The sequence below is a fragment of the Pipistrellus kuhlii genome, unplaced genomic scaffold (genome assembly GCF_014108245.1).
Source record: "Pipistrellus kuhlii isolate mPipKuh1 unplaced genomic scaffold, mPipKuh1.p scaffold_m20_p_3, whole genome shotgun sequence".
NCBI classification, from domain to species: Eukaryota; Metazoa; Chordata; class Mammalia; order Chiroptera; family Vespertilionidae; genus Pipistrellus; species Pipistrellus kuhlii.
In genome coordinates, this window is record NW_023425529.1 from 149666198 (window position 1) to 149688676 (window position 22479).

Genomic DNA, 22479 nt, shown 5'->3' on the forward strand with positions numbered 1-22479 from the left:
GGGAGAGGAGTTTTCTCCTGAGGCCTAGAAGAACTGACAGAAGTATCTTTATTTATTGAAAGTCTTCTACCTCCTGCCTTCTACTCAATTATGTAAATTTGTTTTAATATAAAAAAATTTTTTTTTTAAACTACTCACACCAGCAGTGATTTGACTTTCTCTTTTACCTCAACCACTTTTTAAGTAAAATTGATGCTTCTTCCTTGGGCTACACCATGTTTACCTTTGACCACATAGCTACTCACACCTGTGTTCAACAACCACTGCTTGGTCCAGCATGGTTTATTGTTTTGTTTTGTTAATCCTCACCTAAGGATATTATTTTTCCATTGACTTTTTGAGAAAGTGGAAGGGGAAAAAAGGTGGGGGTGGGGGGATGGGGAGAGAGACAAACTGACAGACATCCATGTGAAAGAGACACATCAATTGGTTGCCTCCTGCATGTGTCCTGACTGACCAAGGCCAGGGATCGAACCTGCAACCCAGGCACATGCCCCTGACCGGGAATTGAATCCATGACCCTTTGGCGCACAGACTGACACTCTAACCACTGATTCACGCCAGCCAGGGCAGCGGCATATTCTTTTTCTGGTTGGATAAACGGAGGCCTGGAGAGGAATTGTAGCTTACCCCAAAGCTCCCGTCTAGCATGTGACTGCAGAAACTAACACTCAGCTCTTCTCAGTCCAACCCGTTAGCTGGCAATCAGGCTGTTCCCAAAGAGCAGTCCAAGTGTCTCTCAGAAAGCCTTACTTTGCTTTCACCCTTTAAAAACAAAATGCCCTTTCTTTTAAGAAACTGCCTGTGACCTAATGAGCTAAATATGTTTTTGATGGAGGATGAGAAGAGCTGAGCCAATTACCTAGGCAGCATCCGTAATGGACCCCTGGACTTCCATGTGCAAGCAACCCATTTCTTTCTGACCCTTCAAACCAAAGCGCCTCTCTTTCTGAGGGAAACCACTGGGGAAGCCTCATGCATTGCTTAAGACAGATACGACTTAAAAGGACTGGCTTGGGGTCATGGATCTTGATGATCAGTTTTCTTTGGAAATATTGTAACTGCTCCTTGAGAAGCTAGAGGAAGCCTCGGAATCTCTGTCGGCAGACTGGACGGGGAATCGGTGATAGCAACAGTGAAGAGCTCACAGCCAGGCTTAACAATTATTTGCTGCCGCTGAGTCATTCTTACTGGAAAAAGGGATGCAGACAGGAATCATGTCTGCCAAGTGCTGCCGAGGTTATCAGAGTGGCCTTCACCAAAATTCCCGCCATCAATATTGCGGTCCTCTCCCAGGGTGAGGCAAGGACCCCGGAAATGACATGCCCTACGCTAGTGTTCTTCCTGAAGTCTTCCCAAATTCTTTCACTGACAGGTGTCAGTCAGTAGCCCTGGCAACAACCTAGTGTAGGTGGGACAATGGAAGTTTCTACTTAGAGGGCTTGATCAAGGGCTTATATGGCTTGATCAAGGATCATGGTTGTATGAGCTGTGGCTCTTAATTGCCCAGTGTGGATTTAAGTAAGCCGTCCATTTCTCATGGAAATGCACACCTTGGTTCAATCCTAAGAAAGTCCTTGGTGACTGCCAAGAAGACCCATCTCAATAAGCAAAACTTCATTGACAACTGTACATAGAGTGTCATTGTAATCACAGAAATTATTTTGCATTCCATCCCTAGTTAAAAACCAACTATATTAGCAAAATAATGTTGTAGATGTAAAAGAGCTACCACTTGGTCAAGTTGCTTTTTCAGACAAAGTGTTAATGACAAAAATTTGGGGGTGGGGTGGGGAGTGTTACATGCAAAGAGTCTAAGTAGGTAGCCCTGGGATGATGTGCACACCAGAGAAGGTATTGTTCAGACTCTACCTTTTTCCCTCTCTCTAATTTGATTTGAGAGAAGGAGGTCAGACCAGTTTGAGGAATTGCAGCCTTACAAGAGCAACTGAAGTATGCACATGGGAACGCAGGTGATAAAATCATTTTGGAAAATAATGAACAAGTAACTTGAGAGCCTGTTGTGAGGGTGGTATCGCAGGTTATGCCAGGTTATTAATTTTCCGAGTCAGCAGTATGCCTCTTACAAAACACTTAAAGGAAAATGGATATTTTTTTGGACAGAAATGCAGTTGGGTGGGGAGAATGAAGGAACTGAGTGAAGTTCACAGGTCATTGGGGCTGGGAAAGCAAAACTACTTACATTTAAGGAAGAATTGTAGAGTTGAAAAAATATGCAAAACGTAGTTAAGGGAGCAGCGTGTAGTACATTAATGTAGATGTCTAAAGATTGCTTGGTTCATCTACATCATACCAAAGCCCCCACCCTTTCCCTTGTGTATCTGCTTGCTTGTTTGTTTGCCTCACGCTGGACACTTGTTGAAATGAATGGCTCAGTCTGCTTCCTGTCAACAGGGGAGGACAGCCCAGGTGTAGGGCGTGGCTATCAGGTTTCACATTGTGGTCTGTGCCTCAGTTTCCCCTTCCATAAAATAGGAAGCCACCTCGGAAGTGGCTGGTGACCAGGAGTGGTTCAGACTGTGACTGTTCCTTTCCCTTTCCCCCAGTTTCCAGGTTGCACTCCACCAAGTGGTGACCCTGTGTTGCCATGGTGACACAGCTCAGGGTAATGTTGCCTAGAAATAATGACAACTGGTGGCAGCAGGGAAGCAGAGCCGAGTGGTGATTAGCCTCTGAGGAGAGCCCTGTCTGGGCAGAGAGGCAACAAAAGAAGCTGTGCTGGGCCTGAGGAAGGAATGGGAGGGGGAGCTTCACTTAAGTCGAGCAAGGATGCTACCTGCGTCCAGCAATTAGCACTCATGCTACTAATATCCGGGGTATCAGTGCCTTATGTTTTGATAGAATATACACTTTCTTGCCAGGTTTATCCTTTTTTATTACTTAGAGCTCGGGGTTTTACGTGCAATAAATACTTGTTGATTTCGATTCTAGCAGTTAACTCAATTTCCTGAACGATAAGAGGAATTGTTGACTCACTCATTTCAGTAGCTTGCTTTCTACTTGGGGCTTGAGTCGTTCTTTGTCAATGATGATTATAAAAGTGTGATAGGAAATAGATTTTTTAAAAATTTCTAGATTTTTAAAAAATTTCTGAAATAACAACAAAATAAATATCCTGATTTAATCGATTGATCTCTCCCTGATACTGAAGTCCTGGGTTTTACTTTTCTCCTGAAATCTAATGGTGCCCTACCGGGGATTTTTTAATGTTAAGTATTAATGAAATGCAATCGCCTGCATGTCTGACCCTGTTGGTGTCTTTCCTACTGTGTTCGAACAAACAAGCAACATTCTGTATCCTTCTGGACTCTTCTGAACCCTTGGAACATCCAATCTACATGCCCCGTATCTGGTTCCATGCCTGCACAACACAATGTGTTCTGCACAGCGAGTAGGGTGAGGGTCTCCCCAGCAGAACCTCTCTGGGATGTGGTCATCAGCTGATTACAAATCTTAAAAAGGAACCTAGTTATAGCTACTACCTCTAGGGACAGGCAGAAGATCTGCTCTCTTCTCTCTCTCTCTCTCTCCCTCTCTCTCTCTCTCTCTCTCTCTCTCTCTCTCTCTCTCTCTCTCTCGTTAACCCCATGAGGCAAGCTGAGTTGAAAGTCTGTGTGGCTCAAAACTGGGCCTTCCATTGCTAGAGAATATCAGGGCCAGGGATGGGGCCTCTTGGATCCCAGGCTTATGAAGGACAATGCTCACATCCACTCTCAGCAAGCTGTGCTGCTGACATCCTTTGAGAGCCAGGATTGCTGGCATGCATTCAGAAAGTTTGAGACTGAAACTGCAGTCACTCCTACCATCTCACATGAAAATGGGCTTAGGGGGTGTTGGTGAGCTCTTGGTGCACAGCGGCGTGCTGTGCGCTGTTCTAGTAGCAGAGAAAATGTGAAGAAGATGAATTAATCCTCTGAGTACCAAGACCCTAGATCTGGGTCCTTGTCACAGCCCAAGACTTAGGCATCCAACCCCTACTCTTCCTGGATGCTGAGTGCAGAACCCCACCGCCTCTCCACCCCGCCTGGACTTCCCTTCAGTTCTAGACTCTGGAACAGGAAGACAACAGCCCCTTTCACCCCCAAACAGATGCTCCTGATTGATCCCACAACTCAAATGGCCTGCTAACAAATCTAGGCCAAACCCAGCCGAGCTGATAAGATTTCCAGAAGAGTTCCTAAAAATACGTTTTCTTCTTTAAGTCAGCCTTGCCAATCACTGTACAATCACAGACATTTAAGGGCTCAAGTGGCCTTAGAAACTGTTGCACCCCCTCTATTCTAAATCTAAGAAGTCAAGTCCTCGAGTACTGAAATAATGGCGAGAATAACAATGGTTGAGAAATAGTTCAAATCACATCATGAAGATGGAACAAAGCAAATCATAAATTCAGGGGGAAACTGAGAGCTGTGTAGTATATTCATTCCTTTATTTGTTCATTCATCCATTCATCGCTCAGCAAATATTTACTGCGTGCTTACTATGACCTAAAATTTTGGTGTTGCATTGGGTGTCAGGAATACAGACCCTGCCATCGCAGATATTACATTGCCTTTGGAGGAGAAAATGATAAGATAAATAAATATGTGAGTGTCAAATAATAGGGAATTTGTAGGGAAATAAAGCAGGGGTGAAGGTGGGGAGTGCCAGAGTGAGGAGGTAGGACTGATGCAACATTGCATCAGGAAAAGGCCTCCCGGGGGACTGTCATCTGAGCCGGTGACTGTCTGGAAGAGGCACATTCTTAGCAGAGAGAACAGTGAGGTCAAAGCCCGGAGGCAAGCACATTTGTGGCTGCTCAAGAACCAGCCAAAGGCAAGGATTCCTGAAGGGGAGTGAACAGGAGAAAGGAGGGCGGGAAAGGTAATGACTCTAATGATGGAGGCCAGTATGAGCAATGGTTAGGCTCTGGGCTTTCACACTCAGGAGTTGGGAGCCATTGGAAGTGCCTGGGCAGGAAGTGACACAATCCGGTTACATCTCCAAAGGATCTCTCAGTATAATGTGGTGAGACAGGACTGCAGGGGGCAAGGGCTGAAGTGGGAGAGATAGGTTTAAGGGGGTTATTGAATGAACCCAGGTGAAATAATGGTGGTTTAAATTCAGGGGGCAGCTGTTTAAATTCCATTGGCTCTGGATCTATTAGAAAGGTAGAGCCAATGGAATTTCCGAATGGATCAGATATAGGCCACCAAAGAGAGAGATGGAGAGAGAAGAGGTGACAGAGACGGAAAAAGGATTCCAATTTGGGAATCGTCACTGCATGGTGGGGTTAAAGTCATAAAACTGGAGGAAAGAATGGTGAGCCAGCATCCAGGTGGATTTGTGTTCTTGCACTTCCCTCTGTGCTCCACATTCCCCATCCACAGAGAAGCTGGCTGCCTCCTCCTCATCTTTACTACCTTTCACCTCAAAAACATTATGTCCAGGGTTCTCACTAAATGTTTGTTCTAAGCAAGCACTGGGGCTTCTCTTGCCAGAGACGCCAACCCCAGGTTAGTCTGTCATCCCAGGAATCTATCAGACAGCTCTACCTGCGCGCTTCCTCTAGCGCCAGCCTTTCCCTCTCACTGAGATGTGTGCACTTCCTATGGAACCTTCTCTGCAGCTGCTCATTCTAATCTAAGGGAAGCCGCCGGCTCTTTACTCATTTGCAAAGCACATGTGATTATTATACGCTGAGTCCACGACTGACCCAGTCCCTCTTGGTTGATCATGCTACACCTGCCACATGCACACATTAAAGTACTTTAATGACACACTTAGAAGCAATTATATGATAACAGATACCATTTCCACAAGAGAGAAGAATAGCGTTTTCCCTCACCTCCTCACCTCCAATCTTGGTTGCTTAGACTCTTGTTATAACTCAGGCCTCTCTTATTTTAAATTGTCTCATCCCTAAGGCCTTGACCTTTAAAATTGGCAGCATTTTTTCCTCTGCCCCTGTTCTCAGCTTGAGAAGGGTACATGGAGAAAGCAAGGAAACTGTAGTTTCTCATTTCAGAACAAGATCATGAAATTTCATTGAGGTTGTGCCTCCTGGACCACTTGACATTCCCTGGCTTTCTCTCTCAGGCTCTTATTCGACTGACAGGAGGGGCCATCCTCAATTTCGGGAGCTCTCTGTATGTCCCTAGACTCCTGACTGAGGCAATAGGGGCCACTTATCAACAGCTGTCCCATTCCATGTTCTGCTCTCAGCTGGAAATCGGGCTGCCTCCCTCACTTCTCGCCTTTTCTTGCAAAGGCCTAGTGAACAAGGAGAAAGGAAGTCAGGAGTCTTGTCTCTCCCATTCCTTTGGATGCCTCAACTGGTCAATTCCAGCTCTCTGGCTCACCCCGCCATCCTGCCATTTCCCTAAGCTTCTGTTGTGTTTCTCTCCTTCCATTCAGAAAAGAAAGGGAAGGCAGGAAGTGGTGGGAGAAGCAAGCACTCTCCTACTCCCCTGGGTCCTTCACACAGCACATCCTTCCAACTCTGTGAGCAGGCCTCAATTCCCAGAGGGTCACTCTCCAGGAATGCACAGGCCATCAGTGCCCATCTGACCACAAAACACGAGGAGTTCAGGACTGTCCTTGTTGCTGCTTGGTGTTCTCGCAGCACCAAATACCCATGGTGCTCTCCACACCCTCTTCCCCCGCTGGGAAGGTCAGCAGTGTGACCTGGCTATGACCTCTAGCCACTACCAATTGTCAATCATCTACATGCCACTGTCTGTGGCAATGGGCTTGTTTGGCTAGTCCCTCCATTTCGGAACTCTAAATTCTCTCCTGGCACAATATGTTGCAATATCAGAGGATTTTTTTTTTTTTTTGTCTCTCATTTTCTTCCTGTGGTTTCAATTGCTCCTCTCTTTTCTGTCAGCTCTGAGGAACTGAATAAACTGTCCTTGGCCCTTTGTTCTCCTAGATACATACATCAATGTAGATATAGATGTAAAATCTTAATATGTCTCTTTTTCTCTTACACTCACTTTAGCTGTTCTATGGTTTTAGCTGTGTCTCCATGGCCACAACCTCTGTGTCCCCATTTCTAATGGGCTTCTACTTGCTGTGGCACGCTTTCTTCCAGGCAGAGCACAGGATCCAAATTTTGAAGTCCTCTTGGAGTAATCTCCTCCCTGCTCTCCACATTCCCAGTCCGCAAAGATTATTCATTTTTAATGAATTTATCCCAGCCATGATCTGAATTGCCTTCTCCTTCCCACCACTGCAATATAATTTTCAGCTCAGATTATTCTTTCTTGCCTGGACAACGAAGATGGCTATACTTGCTGACTGATTTCACCACCTGTGAGTTCTAATTCTAGTGAACCCCTGGTTGGGCCACCAAAGAGAGCTTTCTCCAGGTGGGGTCTTGTCTATGTCTCGATGGTGCTCCCCAACATCTACCATACTAGTGATCTCATATTTTATACCCATCTACTTAAGTCGGACTTAGGTAGACTAAGAGCCTACAACACTATTATCAATGGGGACAATATCACCCCATAAAGAGAATTTTGGAAATTCAAAGGAGCATTTCCCCCCACTGTCCAAATGTCTAGGGAGTGTCTCTGGAATGTGACAGGCAGGAGTAACGATTTTGGTATCTTCAATGGATCTGACTTCCTCAGAGTTAGGAACCAGGTTGTATCTCATGATTTGTGCATGTTCTGCTGGACATTCACATGGATAAAAATCCTGTTCATAGGGATCTGGGTCAAGATCTTAACTCTGTTTTATATATTTGCACCAAGTGGTTCTTAATTTATTTTGCATTTTTGGACAGTCATAATATAACTCTTTTTTTTTTCCCCCCAAACATGCCACAACTGTGTAAATTGAGGCAACATTTTCTTTACCTTGTTAGGAACCTTAACGTAAGTTGTTTGGCGTTTTGAAAAGCCACATCCCTTATCATACCTATGTAGGTCTGCATTTGTGTCTGTCCTATTTCAAATAAGCTACATATATGTAGGTATGAGTATCTAAACACTTCATTCTGTCTCATAATATATTGTACTTTAATACTTAATATTAAAATTCCAAAATGCACATTATTCCCTATAATAAAGAGGCAATATGCAAATTAACCTTCATGCCATTACAAGATGGCTGTGCCGAGTGGAGGTGGGTTTCCCATAACACAAGACAGCTGTACCCACAGTGGAGGCGGGGTTTCCATAATGAATAATCAGCAGGGAACTGGGCTAGGGCCAGGGACCTCGGACCTCAGGCCGCATACCCCGTTTCTATGCCGGGCGGGGGGACCTCAATTATCCCCCCCGCCCGGGTGCCGGGCCAGGGAACCTGAGGGTGTGACCCCATCTGGCAGGGCTTGATGGAGAACCTCAGGCCATGCCTCCTACCCAGTGGAGCTTGATAGGGGATAACAAGCTGTGCCCACTGCCTGGCAAGGTTTGATGGAGGATTGCCTCAGGCCTCACGCCCTGCTCTGGCGCTGGGCTGTGGTACCTCAGGCCATGCACTGGGGGCCCTGAAGCTGCCCACTCCCACTCAGCGGTGCTTGACAGGGGACCTGAGGCTGCACATCATCCCCTAACCCCCCTGTGGGGCTTGACGGCAGTAGAGCCAGCTGGGTCTGGATCTCGCCTAATGGGGATGGGACTGACTCGTCTGGGTTTCACCGATTTTGAGGTGCATGCAGGTGGGTGGGGAGTTGATGCTGGGTCCCTTAGCGTGCCCCAGACTCTGATAGGAGGAAGATTTTCATATAAATTTTACTATTTTTTTTCCCCATCTATGACACTTCTATTATAGAGAAATGGCAAATAGCAATATTAAAATATTTCCTCCAGTTAATTCCTTTTAATGTGCATGAATTTTGTGCACTGGGCCACTAGTTTTATAAAAAGTTACTTCCTTTGATATCATAGTTATAATTCAATCATGGCAATATATTGAAATTTTTTAAAAATGTGTATATGTTTACATTATTTGGTATTTTCATTTCATGGTCATAGAAGTTACATTACAAAAATCTTGTCAAAAAAGAGGGTATTAGCATTGTTGGTGTACAGGCAGATGAAGTAGCTAGTGGTAATGGAAGAGAAAGAAAAGGGAAAAGGTCAAAAGCAAAGCATGTCTGTTTACCAGAGCCTGCAGCCAGAGAAGGAAGTGGAAGTTCTGACAAAGACTTCTCTGGGAATTGAGGGCTAGACTGCAGCCTGTAGCTCAATACCCATTCTCTCCGGCTGCAGCCCCTGGGCCCTGGGCATCCAGGAAACCGGTAAGTGCTGTCAGTCTTAAATGGCAACTAATACTATTGCTTTGATGCTAGTAAGAGCGGCTCCTAACTGCATTATAAATGTTTGCATAGAAAACACAGATGCAGGGGGAAACATAATTTGAATACAAATATGTGTTGAATAGATGATATCTGGTTGTAGTTTCAGGAGTACAGTTAGAAATTTCTCCTCTTCTAACCAAAGATGGGATTTCTTTCTCTGCCCATTCCTGGAAACCGCCATGAAAATGGCCTGAAAAATGTCACGTGTTCACCACGAGCCCTGCTTTTATGAAATTTTCACTCGTGCTTTAAGTTACCAGATACAAGGGGGAAAATTTAGTTGGGAATTCCTCTGTTTATTACCATTGTCATAAACATTGGCTTCCCTGACTCACTATGTGACCTTGGATATCAGGGTTAATTTCCCCCAGGGAAATGCATTTGAAAGTATGGTCAGGTGCTACACTGAGTAGAGATATCATTGTTAGCCTTGGTTCTTTCCTGGCTTTGGATGAATGTAGATTTGCAAATAGTCTTACAAGAGCAAATATCAAAGGTTTGTCTAATAGTCCAGGAAGCACTTCACAGAAAGGACCCTTCTACTTTCACATACACTTGATTCACTTTACAGGAATGTGTACTTTCAGTGAGTAGATGTTATTTCCACCTGTTGTGTGTGTGTGTGTGTGTGTGTGTGTGTACATGCACATAGATGTAAGTATGCCTTTTCTAAGGCTTAGATACCATACAGAGAGTACTCATATGACCAAATATATTTTGGTTGCAGTGCATATATTTATGGCTTAGGTATTTTTTTTAATCCCCTGGGTTTCAAGCAGGTAAACTGAAGCTGAGAGAACTTACGTGACATTACACAGCTATTCAGGGGAGAGGAATGACTAGAACCAAGGCAGTAAAACTGGTTCTTACCCCCTCAACCCTGCAGAAGTTTCAAAGCACCATTACATTTATATTCAATAAGTTAAAAAAAGAAGCCCATTAAAAGATGTTTAGGAAGAACAATCTTTTTAAGGACAACCACTTTTGCTGCTCCCTTCACTCTTATTCTTTGTTTTTTGTTTGTTTGTGTATGTGTGTGTGTGTTTATTTTATATTTTGTTGACTTTTTACAGAGAGGAAGAGAGAGGGATAGAGAGTCAGAAACATCGATTAGAGAGAATCATCGATCAGCTGCTTCTTGCACACCCCCTACTAAGGATGTGCTGGCAGCCAAGGTACATGCCCTTGACTGGAATCGAACCTGTGACCCTTCAGTCCGCAGGCCCACGCTCTATCCACTGAGCCAAACCGGTTACAGCCATTCACTCTTATTCTTCAAAAAGTCAATTAGGTTCTTCATTTCTTTCACAAGAGGAACTTTTCTCATTTGTGCACTTTTATTGGCCCATTGAGCTTCCAGGGGATAAGACCCTGTGAGGAACCTCTGCTCAGTGGCTGTGATTACAGGGCAGGATTACACCCTCTCTTGGAGGTCAAGTGGCTCTCAGCCCAGGACGTGCTCTAGCCGCGGCTCCACTGGGTCCCTCTCCAGCCCGGGCGTCTGCATCTGATAGGCGCAGGATGCGGCCCAGTCGTTCATTGATCAAGGGAAAGATCATGTTGAGAGCTATTTTCATATAAGCTCCAGAAATAGAGGCGGGATGCTCCAACATGAAACCACTCACAGGAAGGGGGGAGAAAAAAATCCTTTTTTAAAGAAGCATATTTTAAGAGTTTTAAAATCAAACATAGGAAACACAACAATTCTCAAAATTAGAAGTAGGAAACCCAAGGAGACATAGCTTCTTTATTCTAACTCGATTTATGCAAAATAAAATTAAAGATGTCTCATAAGTTACTTAATGGATAATGAGTCCTTGACTGTCTGACGCAGAAACCCTTTAATCAGCTCCTCGGAGGCCGCTGTCTGGCAGACAGCTAAAATACCAGAGATGCCCGGGAGTGAACCGGAGGAGCCCTGTGCTGCACAACTATTTTCCTTAAGGCAAGTCTTACATGTTCAACAATCTCAGGCTCAAGATCGGACATGATTGATGTTTCTCTCCCGGTTCCCCCCACCCCCCTCAGAAATGTACAAACTAGCTACAAAGCGTTGGCAAGGCAAGGACACCTGGGGCCCACAGCCCAGGCTTGTCTGCGAGGTGTAGATGGAAGGGAGGTGGCCTCCTCGGCTGCAGAATGAACAGAATGAAAGGCCCTGCTTTCCAAGCTCTCCAGGCTGCCTCTCGGAGCGGGAACGCGAGCAGCAAAATTCCTTTCCGCAGTCAAATGTCACAGATGTCTGAAAAACCTAACACCTAGGCCAGCTTTTTTAATATATTTTTAAAAAATGAAGTGTTGTATAAGTGAAGGCCCCCCAAAATAGCTTGGGATTGATTATTTTGTGAAGTTGAATGGCATTTCAGGAAACACAAGAGCCTTGTTTCTTTATCCTTGAACTTCAGCCTCGCCTTTGCTTTGAAGATGAGCCCCACAGCGAACCTTGGTATTTGTGTGCTAGCTGGTGCTGTCTGGGAGTGTGGGTGCTACAAAGCAGCCCTTCTGTGAAGACTTCTAGCAAAAGGCCCTGGAAACACAGCAGCTGGTCAGCAGGGACCACCGGGCCCCCTAAGACAGTCCTCCCTCAGACAAAGTCCTATACACAAAGCCCCACGCACCCCCACCAGCCGCCTGAACAGAGTCTGCAGGCCAGGAGTTGGCCTGGTTTTTCGTTCTCATAGAATGAGGTCTTATCTGGGACATATCTCTCAGGTGTCTTCTGTTTAGTCTAGCTGTGTTTTGTTTGTTTTTATTGATTAGAAACATAGCCATGGGGGGGAAGCCCCCAGCCTGCCTTCCTGTCATTGTTTCTGTGAGAATCAGTGAACCAAAGACCCTGTGATTAACTCGGGACAGACATCTTTGTTCCTCTGAGCAACCAGCAGGATGCCTGGCCCACGGGAGGGCGGCCAGAAACGCTTACTGCAGTGGTTCTCAGAGTTTGAGCTTGCTTCAGAGGCACACCCTGCAGAGCTTGTTAAAACAGATTGCTGGGCCCCACCTCCAGGCTCTGACTCAGGGCCTCGGAGCAGGAACCTGAGAACCTGCACTTCTAACAGGCTCCAGGAGTGGCGGCGGCTGCTGCTGTTTGAGAATCGCTGGCTGAGGATTTTGGGTTTTGAAATTCAAATAATGTATCCCTGGGAAAGCTCCTCACCCCCAACCTACTTGGCAGCGACAGGGTAAAAGCCAGTTGCACCAGCTGGAATTTTCCTACAGGATAATACTGAAATTCCCTGTTGGAAGCCTTATTCCTTTAAATTGGACTCTGGTCCATATGAAAATGCAAATATTTAGAGGAGGCTCAGGAGTTCATATGACAAACATTAGTTGAGCATATTCTACATACCAGTCACTACACTGAACTCTGGAGATTTGAAAATCAGTATTTGCAGTTCTTATGAATTAGAGAATAATGATATTTACTTAAAAATAATTACCAGACAGCCCAGCCGGCATGGCTCAGTGGTTGAGTGTTGACCTATGAACCAGGATGTCATGGTTTGATTCCCTGTCCAGGGCACATGCCTGGGTTGTGGGGTTGATCTCCAGTGGGGCATGCAGGAGGCAGTTGATCAGTGATTCTCTGTCATCAATGATGTTTCTGCTCTCCCTCTCCCTTTCTCTCTGAAATCAATAAAAATATATTAAAAAATAATTATCAGACAGTGTGGAAAGATGGCCCATAGGGTGATCATCAAAAGGAAATGAAGGGAGACAAGCAGAAGCATCACTTCAGGGTGCAGGTTGGTAAGGCTTGGCAGCCTGGTGACTCCACTGATCCTTCAAGGGAAAGACCTTCTCCTCCTCTGGGAGGGGCTGAGAAAGGCAGGAGGGGAGACAGCAGGAGGTTGCTGAGTGCACGAAGAAGACAAGGAAAGGGAATGCCAACACAGAACCAAGGCCAGAGGAACAACTGGGAACAACCACTTCAAAATTCTGCCTAGCTTCCACACCGGAAGCAGCCAGTGGGAGTGGGATTGACTGGAATGTTGGCAGTAACACTGAAGCACATGTCAAAAAGAAGTGAGAAAACGAAAGAACAAAGTAGAAAATCATGTGAGCAGGAGACCCTGCTTCCCAGTGCATTCCAGAAACTTCTAGGAAAGATAGACGGTGCCTTGCATGTAATCAGGGCCAGTGCTTGGCATATTTGAGAACTTGAAGAGAATTAGAAATGTATCTGTATTTATACATTTCTCTGGGCAGATGAACTAGAAAATGCTGCCTGTTCTTGAATACGCTGAGGAATGTATTCAAACCAAGAAGGCTCTCGGTCAGTGCTACCTGTGTATTCAGGCTGTCCCTCACATCCAGAGTGATTTCTTGGGCTGTAAACGTATTTCATTCATTTTTGGATTAGTAGAAGCTGAAGAAAGAAAGCAGGCTTCAGGCCTTTGTAGTAACACTGTGGGTTTTGTACTTGGAGAAACTTCCCTGTGGGTTCCTTTTGGCTGCGAAACAAGATGGTCTGAGAAATGAGGGATGCTCCAGATAAGTGGCCCCGAGTGGACCTCACAGTCAGCTCTTTGATATTGTCTTGCTCTTAGAATCTATGGCTGGAGCCGATCCACCTGGTCATTGACACAGAACTCCTGCCGAGGGAGGAAGCCTGGAAGTGGATTTATTCAATAAATATTTATAGAGCAACTCCTCCTTTCATCACCTTGCATTTGGGTAGCACTTTTCTGTTTACGAAGTCTTTTATGTTTCCTCAATAATCTGTCCTTCACAGCAGCAACCTTGTAATGTAGACAGGAACTACTATAAACGCTTTACAGATGAAGAAACTGGATCTCAGAGAAATAGACTAACCCAAGGTCATATGAAGGATCCTTGGCAAAAGGAGGGCTAGAAATGCTTGCTGTTAGGACAGGGTACTTTCCACCAATCTGGAGAATTCCATGTTGGCTGATAGAAGAAAGGCAAAAGCCCCTGACAGTGCCATCAAGAGAAATATAATGTGAGCTACATAGATAATTCTGAATTTTCAGGCACTAAAAAGAAGCAAGTGAGTTTAATGTTAATAATAATATGTATTGCAATTTGTTAAAATGTTATCAGTTCATCATGTAATAACTTAAATAATATGAATTAGATGTCTTCACATTCTTTTTGTTTCATACTGAGTTGTTGAAATTACTGTGTATTTTAAAATACACATTGATTTTATACACATCTCAACTTGGATATTGCATTTTGATTGGAAAATAGTTGCTCTGTATTTAGACTTTATGAAATGTACAACTGAAAAATAGATTCATGTACTCAAGTCAGTCCAAGAACACTTAAAACTTTTCCAATAACTACATTGAGGATGAGTTTTAAGTTAAATTTACAATAATTGAGAATACGTAAGATGTTTAAATTTAGTTCCTCTGTGGCACTTGGTCACATTTCATGTGCTCAATGGCCACATGTGCCTAGTGGCTTCTACTTTTACACAGTAAAACCCTGACATGTCACCCTTCCTACTAGGAGCTTGCAGTCTGGTAGATCCAACATTTATTTTGGTTTATATGTTAATACAGTTTAATTGTGTCATTTGGTGGCTATGTTAAAAGTTGGTCTCCATTCTTACCCATCAGTGTATATCTCCTTTAGTGGCCTCCTCTAACCTAATTCAGATCTGCTCTCGCTTCCTCATTCCCACAGCTGCCTTCCTATACCCACTCCAAAAGATGGAGGTTGTGAAGGCCCAAGAGAGGTGGTATCTCTGATAAAAGTAGCTCTATCATCCGTAACCAGTTTGGCTCAGTGAATAGAGAGTTGGGCTGAGGACTGGAAGGACCCAGATTCGATTCTGGTCAAGGGCATGTACCTTGGTTGCAGGCACATCCCCAGTGGGGAGTGTGTAAGAGGCAGCTGATCGATGATTCTCTCTCATCAATGTTTCTAACTCTCTATCCCTCTCTCTTCCTCTCTGTAAAAAAATCAATAAAATATATATTTTTTAAAAGTAGCTCTATCGCCTTCAGGCTAGAAACAAAGATCAATCTGGGAGAAAGAGGATTTACGGGAGGTTAAGATAGCAATATATTTAGGCGCAATATAACACCCCCTTCCTTTCTTTCTGGCACACCTTTGACGTACACAGGACTCTGGCCACCAGAAAGCTTGGCTCCTCTGCGTTTAAAGCAAGTTCATCTTGAGAGAGTATGGCCATCTAAATTCTGGTTGGATTTTCCTAGTAAGTAGAAATGGTCAACTGTTTCTCCCAGAAAAAAAATTAAATAAATAAAGCAAAAGTGTACCCCATTCATGGGACTGTGTTGAGGGCATCGTTCCTGTATTAATACTTGAGTATGCCAGGCCGGTGTGGCTGAATACTCAAGCAGATTGAACATTGTCCCCAGTTCAGTTCCCAGTCGGGACACATGCTTGGGTTGCAGGCTCTATCCCCAGTGGGGACATGTACAATAGGAGACAGCCGATAGATGTTTCTCTCTCATCAATGTTTCTATCTTTCTCACTCCCTCTCTCTATAAAACCAGTTAAAAAAAAAAACACACACACACAAAAAAAACCATACTAAAACAATTAAGGAAATACTTTGAGTAATTATTTGTTTGCCATCTTTGCATAAATGCATGTCTGCCTGTTTCTTTTCCTACAAGGGCAGCCTTAGCAGAGACTGCTGCCTTTGAGAATGAGTGTCTCCTGTGTCTTTGTTGTCCAGTAACTCCATTGGACCCTGGTCCATAGGATTCATGGGCTCCATAAATATTTTGCAAATATAAATTAGAGGTGTCCTAGCATCATTTTACATCTCCTTCTTATTAGGGCCTCAGCTCCACTGAATACCGTTTCCCTTGCTCCCCTCATCCTTTGTTCTCCACGGGGGTAAGAGTTGGGGGTTGAGGTAATGAGGGTGCAGGTCCAGGCTGGTATGTGAAACCTGACCCAGAGTAAATTTGGTTATTAAACTCATCTTCTTAAATGCCCTAAGTTAAGCTATTTGATGTTAGCTGCTGGGAACACAATGCTGCCAATCAGACAAGCAGGAGCCTGTCTGTCCCCTCAAATATTTTACAATTAAAGTAAGGTATGTGTCAGAGCTTTCAAGGCTGCCAATTTCCTTAAATGTATATCCAATTAAAACTCATTCAAACACTTCTACTAATAAGTAAAAGAAATCTTTGGGTGAAGTAGTCCTTTCCACTTTATCCCAAGAGATGTTCTGCTAAATAAATGTTCCAAGATCAGATAAGTTTAAGAGACACCATTGCTTCTCTTCTCTATTAGAGATTTATTCAAGGCCATGGGGGAAAAGCCCTATTGCATGGAAGCCTGTTCAGGTTGGTTTACCTGGAGTTAACTAAACTTAACTGATAAATCACTTAAGGATTATTGTTCTCTGAACTTATTTGGAACATGCTGATTTTAATTAATATGCTTCTAGTCTCCATTAAGTTTTTAGTTATACAATTTTTGGAAGAACATCAAGGCTAGGCAAGTATTGAAGGTTGCTTGTGACATATACAATTTACAAAAACGATCAACTTCTGATATTTAGCCCTTTATTCATACTTGACTCCAATAATGTTAAAGTGTTAATGTTTTAATAATTTCACAATCCTTGAAAAATAGTAAAATCAATGAAATAGGCTAATTTTAGAAATCTAAATTCACTAATTATATTTTTGTTGAAAATGTTTAATTCCAGCATTCCACAGAACAGAGCCATTTTATTTTTATTTTTAAAATAATTCTTTATTGTTGAAAGTATTATATATGTCCCTTGTTTCCCCCATTGGTCCCCTTCAGCCTGCCCCCACCCCCACCCAGGCCTTCACCACCTTATTGTCTGTGTCTGTGGGTTATGCATATACAAGGTCTTTGGTTGATTACCTCCCACCTACCCACCCTCCCTCTGAGATTCCACACTCACAGAGCCATTTTAGATTTCGAATCCACTGAACTAACCTGAAACTAACGTGCATGCCTTTAGTCAGTGAGCCAACCAGCACTTATATATCAATAATTATTTTTTTAAAATATTTTTATTGATTTCAAAGAGAAAGGACAAGGGAGAAATAGAAACATCAATGATGAGAGAGAATCATTGATCAGCTGCCCACTGCATGCTCCACACTGGGGATTGAGGCCGCAACCCGGACATGTGCCCTGACCAGGAATCAAACCATGACCTCCTGGTTCATAGGTCGATGCTCTCCACTGAGCATGCTGTTCAGGCATCAAAATAAATGTTTTTTGAGGACCTAATAGCCATGAACTAAGGCACTAGGATACAGAATTGAAAACTACAAACACTCCTTATTCTCAAGTGCTCTTAGCACAGAGGGGGATACTATCCTTAAGGAAGTAATAATAGTAGACAGAAAGATATAAGAGATATTAGAATAAGTATCAGGAAACTTCTACCTAGTCAGCTCTAAGTTCAAATCTCCACAAACTAGGAAGGATATAAAGGAGGGACTCACACATCCAAAATGACAATATCCTTATTATATAGGAGAGACACATCCCAGATAGTTGTTTGTAGCATTTTCAATAATAAGATCAGTGGCCCAAATGTGAAATTAATTGGAAGCCACGATTCTATTGCACTGTTTTAGCGATTAAGCCCATTAGATTGAATTGTTTCAGAATGCCTAATTATTGTGTCTGCCACACTCATCTCTTCGAGTCATTCCTAACTTTTGGACTGCTGCCTGGATCATTTCTGCAATGCGGTTGCAGTTGAGCATAAGCTCAAAGCGCTCAGTTGCATTTTTGCAAATTCTAAACAAGAGCTAAAGAGTTTGTTCAAATGTTGATTCCCTTGAGTCTGGGTGAAAGTTGATATTTTATTGGTGTTTTTCAGGTTCATGATTTAAAAGTGCCTGTGGGAAGTCACTTCGGCTGGGAACTGCAGCCAGGGAGCTTCTGTGTTTTCAAGTCTTGTTTTCCTGTCCAATACACCTTACGTCGACCTTACAAGTGGATGAAGATACCTCAGTTGTCTGACTTTACCAACTACTTGTTTTCAGAGTTTATAAAGGTGGGAGGGAACAGAAATCCTGCTAAGATCTGAACATCTAAGTGGCTTCTTCCCCAGCACCATCTCTAGCTGTGAGCATCAGAACTAAAAATCTTCTTACTGAAGTTCCTTATTAAAAACAGTGTGTCTGCAAAACCATAAGGAGACTCGGACACTGACAGCCAGAGATGACACTGAGCATGCTTTTATTTCGGCCTGCAGTCTTCAGGTGGGGCACATTGATTGATGAGTGACTGCTTGCCAATACATTCTCTTCTCACTCTATTCCTTGGATTGGACTTCACTAAGCAATTTATCACTTAACCTTCAGACTTACATGTGGGATTTTTCACAATAGTTTTGCATCATTGGAACTTTGGGTTGATTTAATCACTTAACGGAAACGAACAGAATCCAAATTACTTGATTGCCATGGCTTTGAATGTTGCCCCAGTCAGAGACACTAAATGGCTGACATTAGAAGTCTGCAGACAGTTCCAGCGAGGAACCTGCTCACGCTCCGACGAGGAGTGCAAATTTGCTCACCCCCCCAAAAGCTGCCAGGTTGAAAATGGAAGAGTAATCGCCTGCTTTGATTCCCTAAAGGTAAGATAGTGCATTGAATGTCATAGCAATGCCACATTGGACTTTCAAATGAAATGTTTTTCATTGTACTTGTATGGAAGTTGAGCAATTGTTTTTAGATCCTGTTTTCTTATTTGTGGTGACTATTGGGAGATTTTCATTCATTTTTTTTTTCCACATCAGGCATATATAAATTTTTTACAGATTCATGTTTAACTTAAAAATACATGATGCTGTATTTTTGGTGTGGCATGCCACTCATGTACCCAAGAGTTTTAAATCAAAGTCTAGCCTGTGACAGCTAAAGATAAATATTTTATTAATGTTTGATCTTCTGGAGGTTAGATTCAGGTGAAGAAATTGAATGTGTCACTTATGTGTGCCAGCTATCTGATTCACCTGTTGAAGAATTTTCTACTCCTGTGGCTTTCTTTCTTGACCAAGGACTTTCTAAAATACTTCTGAATATGATTTTCATTCTCTTTGACAACTTGACATGCCTAACAAATTGTTGAGTACACCCTCAATACTCCTTGAGAACCTACTATGTGAAAGTTAACACATAACACATCACAGAATAAACTAATGGGATTCAAGATGGCTTTCTTGTTGAGTTCACTGGTAGGAAAAATGCAGCAAGCACATCAGCAAACAACTGCACATGCGTTAAGGAGAGAATAGAGACACAGCTACTGTGGGGGTCTACAGAGGAGAGAGCTGGCTTCCAGATGATTTTTTCAAGAAATGTATTTGGAGACTGCGCACCTGAGTTGTATACTATGTTTGGTAGAGTTTGGACTTAAAGAAATGGGAGAATAATAATAACAAATCCAATTAAGGAAATGGGGAGACTTAGCCCATAATTCTTTGAAGTTTATTTTGCCCTAAAATTGTGGATTCTATGAAATCCAATTTGTCTATGACAGTCCTAGCATTATCAGATCTTGTTTACAATGAAAATAAGTAAGATCTATAGCTTCAAAAGAGCTTAATGTTTATATCTTTGCTTAACTTTATTTAAATAAGCTTACCAAGCAGTTAAAAGAAATATTCATTCATACTCTTGATAGATGACTTGGGAAATTACTGTGTATGAGTTTACAAAATGTGATCTTAGCTTATGCTTGGATTTTAAGGGACTGGTTAAGTTATCTGGGTAGATTTTCATCTTAATATAAAAAAGTTTTATAAAACTTGTAAGTCAAAATTAAAATATAAGATTTTAAAGCTTTTATTTAAGTATGGATCAAAGATAAAATTTATCTATACACTAAAAATAGAAGACTACATTAATAGCCCAAAAGAAGTATTTTAAGGGTGAAAAAAATTAAAAATAGATATATTATTTACCTCACTAATTACCCCTATTTTATTCATTTTTAATCAGTAAAAATATTAGATTGGATTTTAAAATTATAAATCATTTTGTCTACACATAAATGAATGGATGAACAAATTATAATTCATATAAACAATAACAGTAAAAGCAATTCTTATGTTACTTTTTATTTTGCTTTTATAGTCAAAAAAGAAAAGTAAAATAGTCAAAAAAGAAAAGTAAATATGCATTTGTTTCTGTGATCATCTGATACTTTAAAAAACTGAACACTTTAAGTAGAAACAGTCACTTTAAAAGGCAGTGTAGATTAAAAACTAGATAACAAGAACTTCCACATACCAAAACAGGTCAGCAAAGAGAAATTCATTTTCCAACCCAGCCAGCATGGTTCCGTGGTCAGCCAGGAGGTCACAGTTCGATTCCCGGTCAGGGCACATGCCCAGGTTGTGGGCTCAACCCCCAGCGGGGGGCATGCAAGAGGCAGCCAATCAATGATTCCCTCTCATTGTTTATGTTTCTATCTCTCTGTCTCCCTTCCTCTCTGAAATCAGTAAAATTACATTTTTTTAAAAAAGAAATTCATTTTCCAGGTTATCCCTAATTCATTCATTTTGTTAATCCAAGCATTCTCCAATATCAACTATTAAGTTAAAATATTAGCTAGTTTCTTAAAACTTTCGATTTTTTAAACTAATTAGTGAAAAATTCCTGACCTATTAAGGTACATGACTTTTGACTATCAATAAGACAACAGATCTTTACAATTCATTAACTCACTATGGATTCTCCAGGGCCCTAATTGTTTAAGGATTCCAACCCATGGAGAAAATAATCAAGAACAGTTATGTTTACTATAAAAACATAAAACAAGCCATGAGAATGTTGAGCACTGTTCAAATGAAAAGGAACTTTGCCCTTTGAGACAGCATGGAGAGATCTGGAGTGTATTATGCTATATGAAATAAGCCAGTCAGAGAAAGACAAGTATCACATAATCTCATTTATATGTGGAATCTAATGAACAAAATAAACTGTTGAACAAAATAGACCCAGCGACATAGAAGCATGGAACAGACTGTTAAATCTCAGAGGGAAGACAGGGATGAGTTAGAGGGAGGGGAGAGATCAACCGAAGAACTTGTATGCGTATATGCATAACCCATGGACCCAGACAATAGTGAGGTGAAGGCCTGGGATGGGGGGAGGGGCTGGGCTAGAAGGGGTCAATGGGGGGGGGGGGAGAGAAGGTAACATCTGTAATACTTTCAACAATAAAAATTTAAAAAAAAAAATAAATGAAACAAATTATAAATTGGGTCATTTAGAAAATCATTTTCAGAAGTGTTTAATAGAACCATTTTCCAGTGTTGACGCATAGCTACATATTGCCTCAAGTTATCAGTTCCCTTTTAGAATTGTAAATTTTCAGTTTATTTAATTCGAGTGGGTGTTATATATTTTTTAAGCTGTCAAACTATAAAGAATGTGAAAAGTGCCCACAGGCACAGGAGTAGGACGGGAATCTAAATGCCTGCTCAACTACTTCCCAGCCTTGGGTGTGTCATGTATCACCTCTTATCTTTGTTGTGTGAAACTGACTGCAGTGTGCACCGTGTCCGGCACCGTGCAGGTGTGTTCCCTTTGCAAGGTGGTGGTAAGGATCGCAAGTCCTTACGACAGAGACTGGTAAATAAAACACTCACTCAAAAAACAGTCGCTAAAAAAAGAGTGATGTTGCCGATAATGATTAAGTTATTTCATTTGATTTCATTTAAATGTTACCAAAACAGTGTTGGCCGGTAGAAGCAGCCTGCAAAGAGAAAAGGGCAGGGGCATTGAAATCAGACAAGCCAGGGCTTCAAGAAACCCTGGCTGGGACACATTATTGTACTGCCTTGACTTCAGTTTCTTCCTATTTAAAACTGATATAATAATTCTTACTTCATGAGGTTACTTCAAAGGCTAACTGCCCTAAGACATGCCAGATGCCCAGCACAGAGCCGGAATGTTCGTTTCTTTCCCTTCATACTGAAGTATCATAGTATAGGCCCTGATGTTATGACTGGCTATACAGGCAAGACTCTTAAAGTGTCCAATTCTTAAAACATCCAACTCTTCATGTGTCTAAAATAAAAAAGCTACTGTGTGAGTGCTAATACCTCAGTGATACAAATTAGTCATGACATTAAAAGCAATCATGTTTGAGGTAGGCATAATTTTTGTTGTTATTGATACAAGATCCTTTCTGCAAACACT

General features: G+C 42.3%; 1 protein-coding gene across 18 annotated transcripts in view; it reads left to right on the forward strand.

Moving 5' to 3' along the window:
* Positions 1-22479, forward strand: part of MBNL2 (muscleblind like splicing regulator 2) — a 161850-nt gene that overhangs the window by 35332 nt on the left and 104039 nt on the right. For 14 of the 18 annotated variants that reach the window (XM_036459190.2, XM_036459189.2, XM_045588747.1 and 11 more), the window contains exon 2: positions 18144-18905. The exons of 1 other annotated variant lie outside the window; for it this stretch is intronic. In XM_036459190.2, coding sequence (XP_036315083.1) covers positions 18732-18905 — 174 coding nt within the window. In that variant the 5' untranslated portion in view covers positions 18144-18731. Of the gene's footprint in view, positions 1-18141; positions 18906-22479 lie in introns of those variants that run through there. 3 more of the 18 variants (XM_045588743.1, XM_045588744.1, XM_045588746.1) reach the window with 1 other exon arrangement.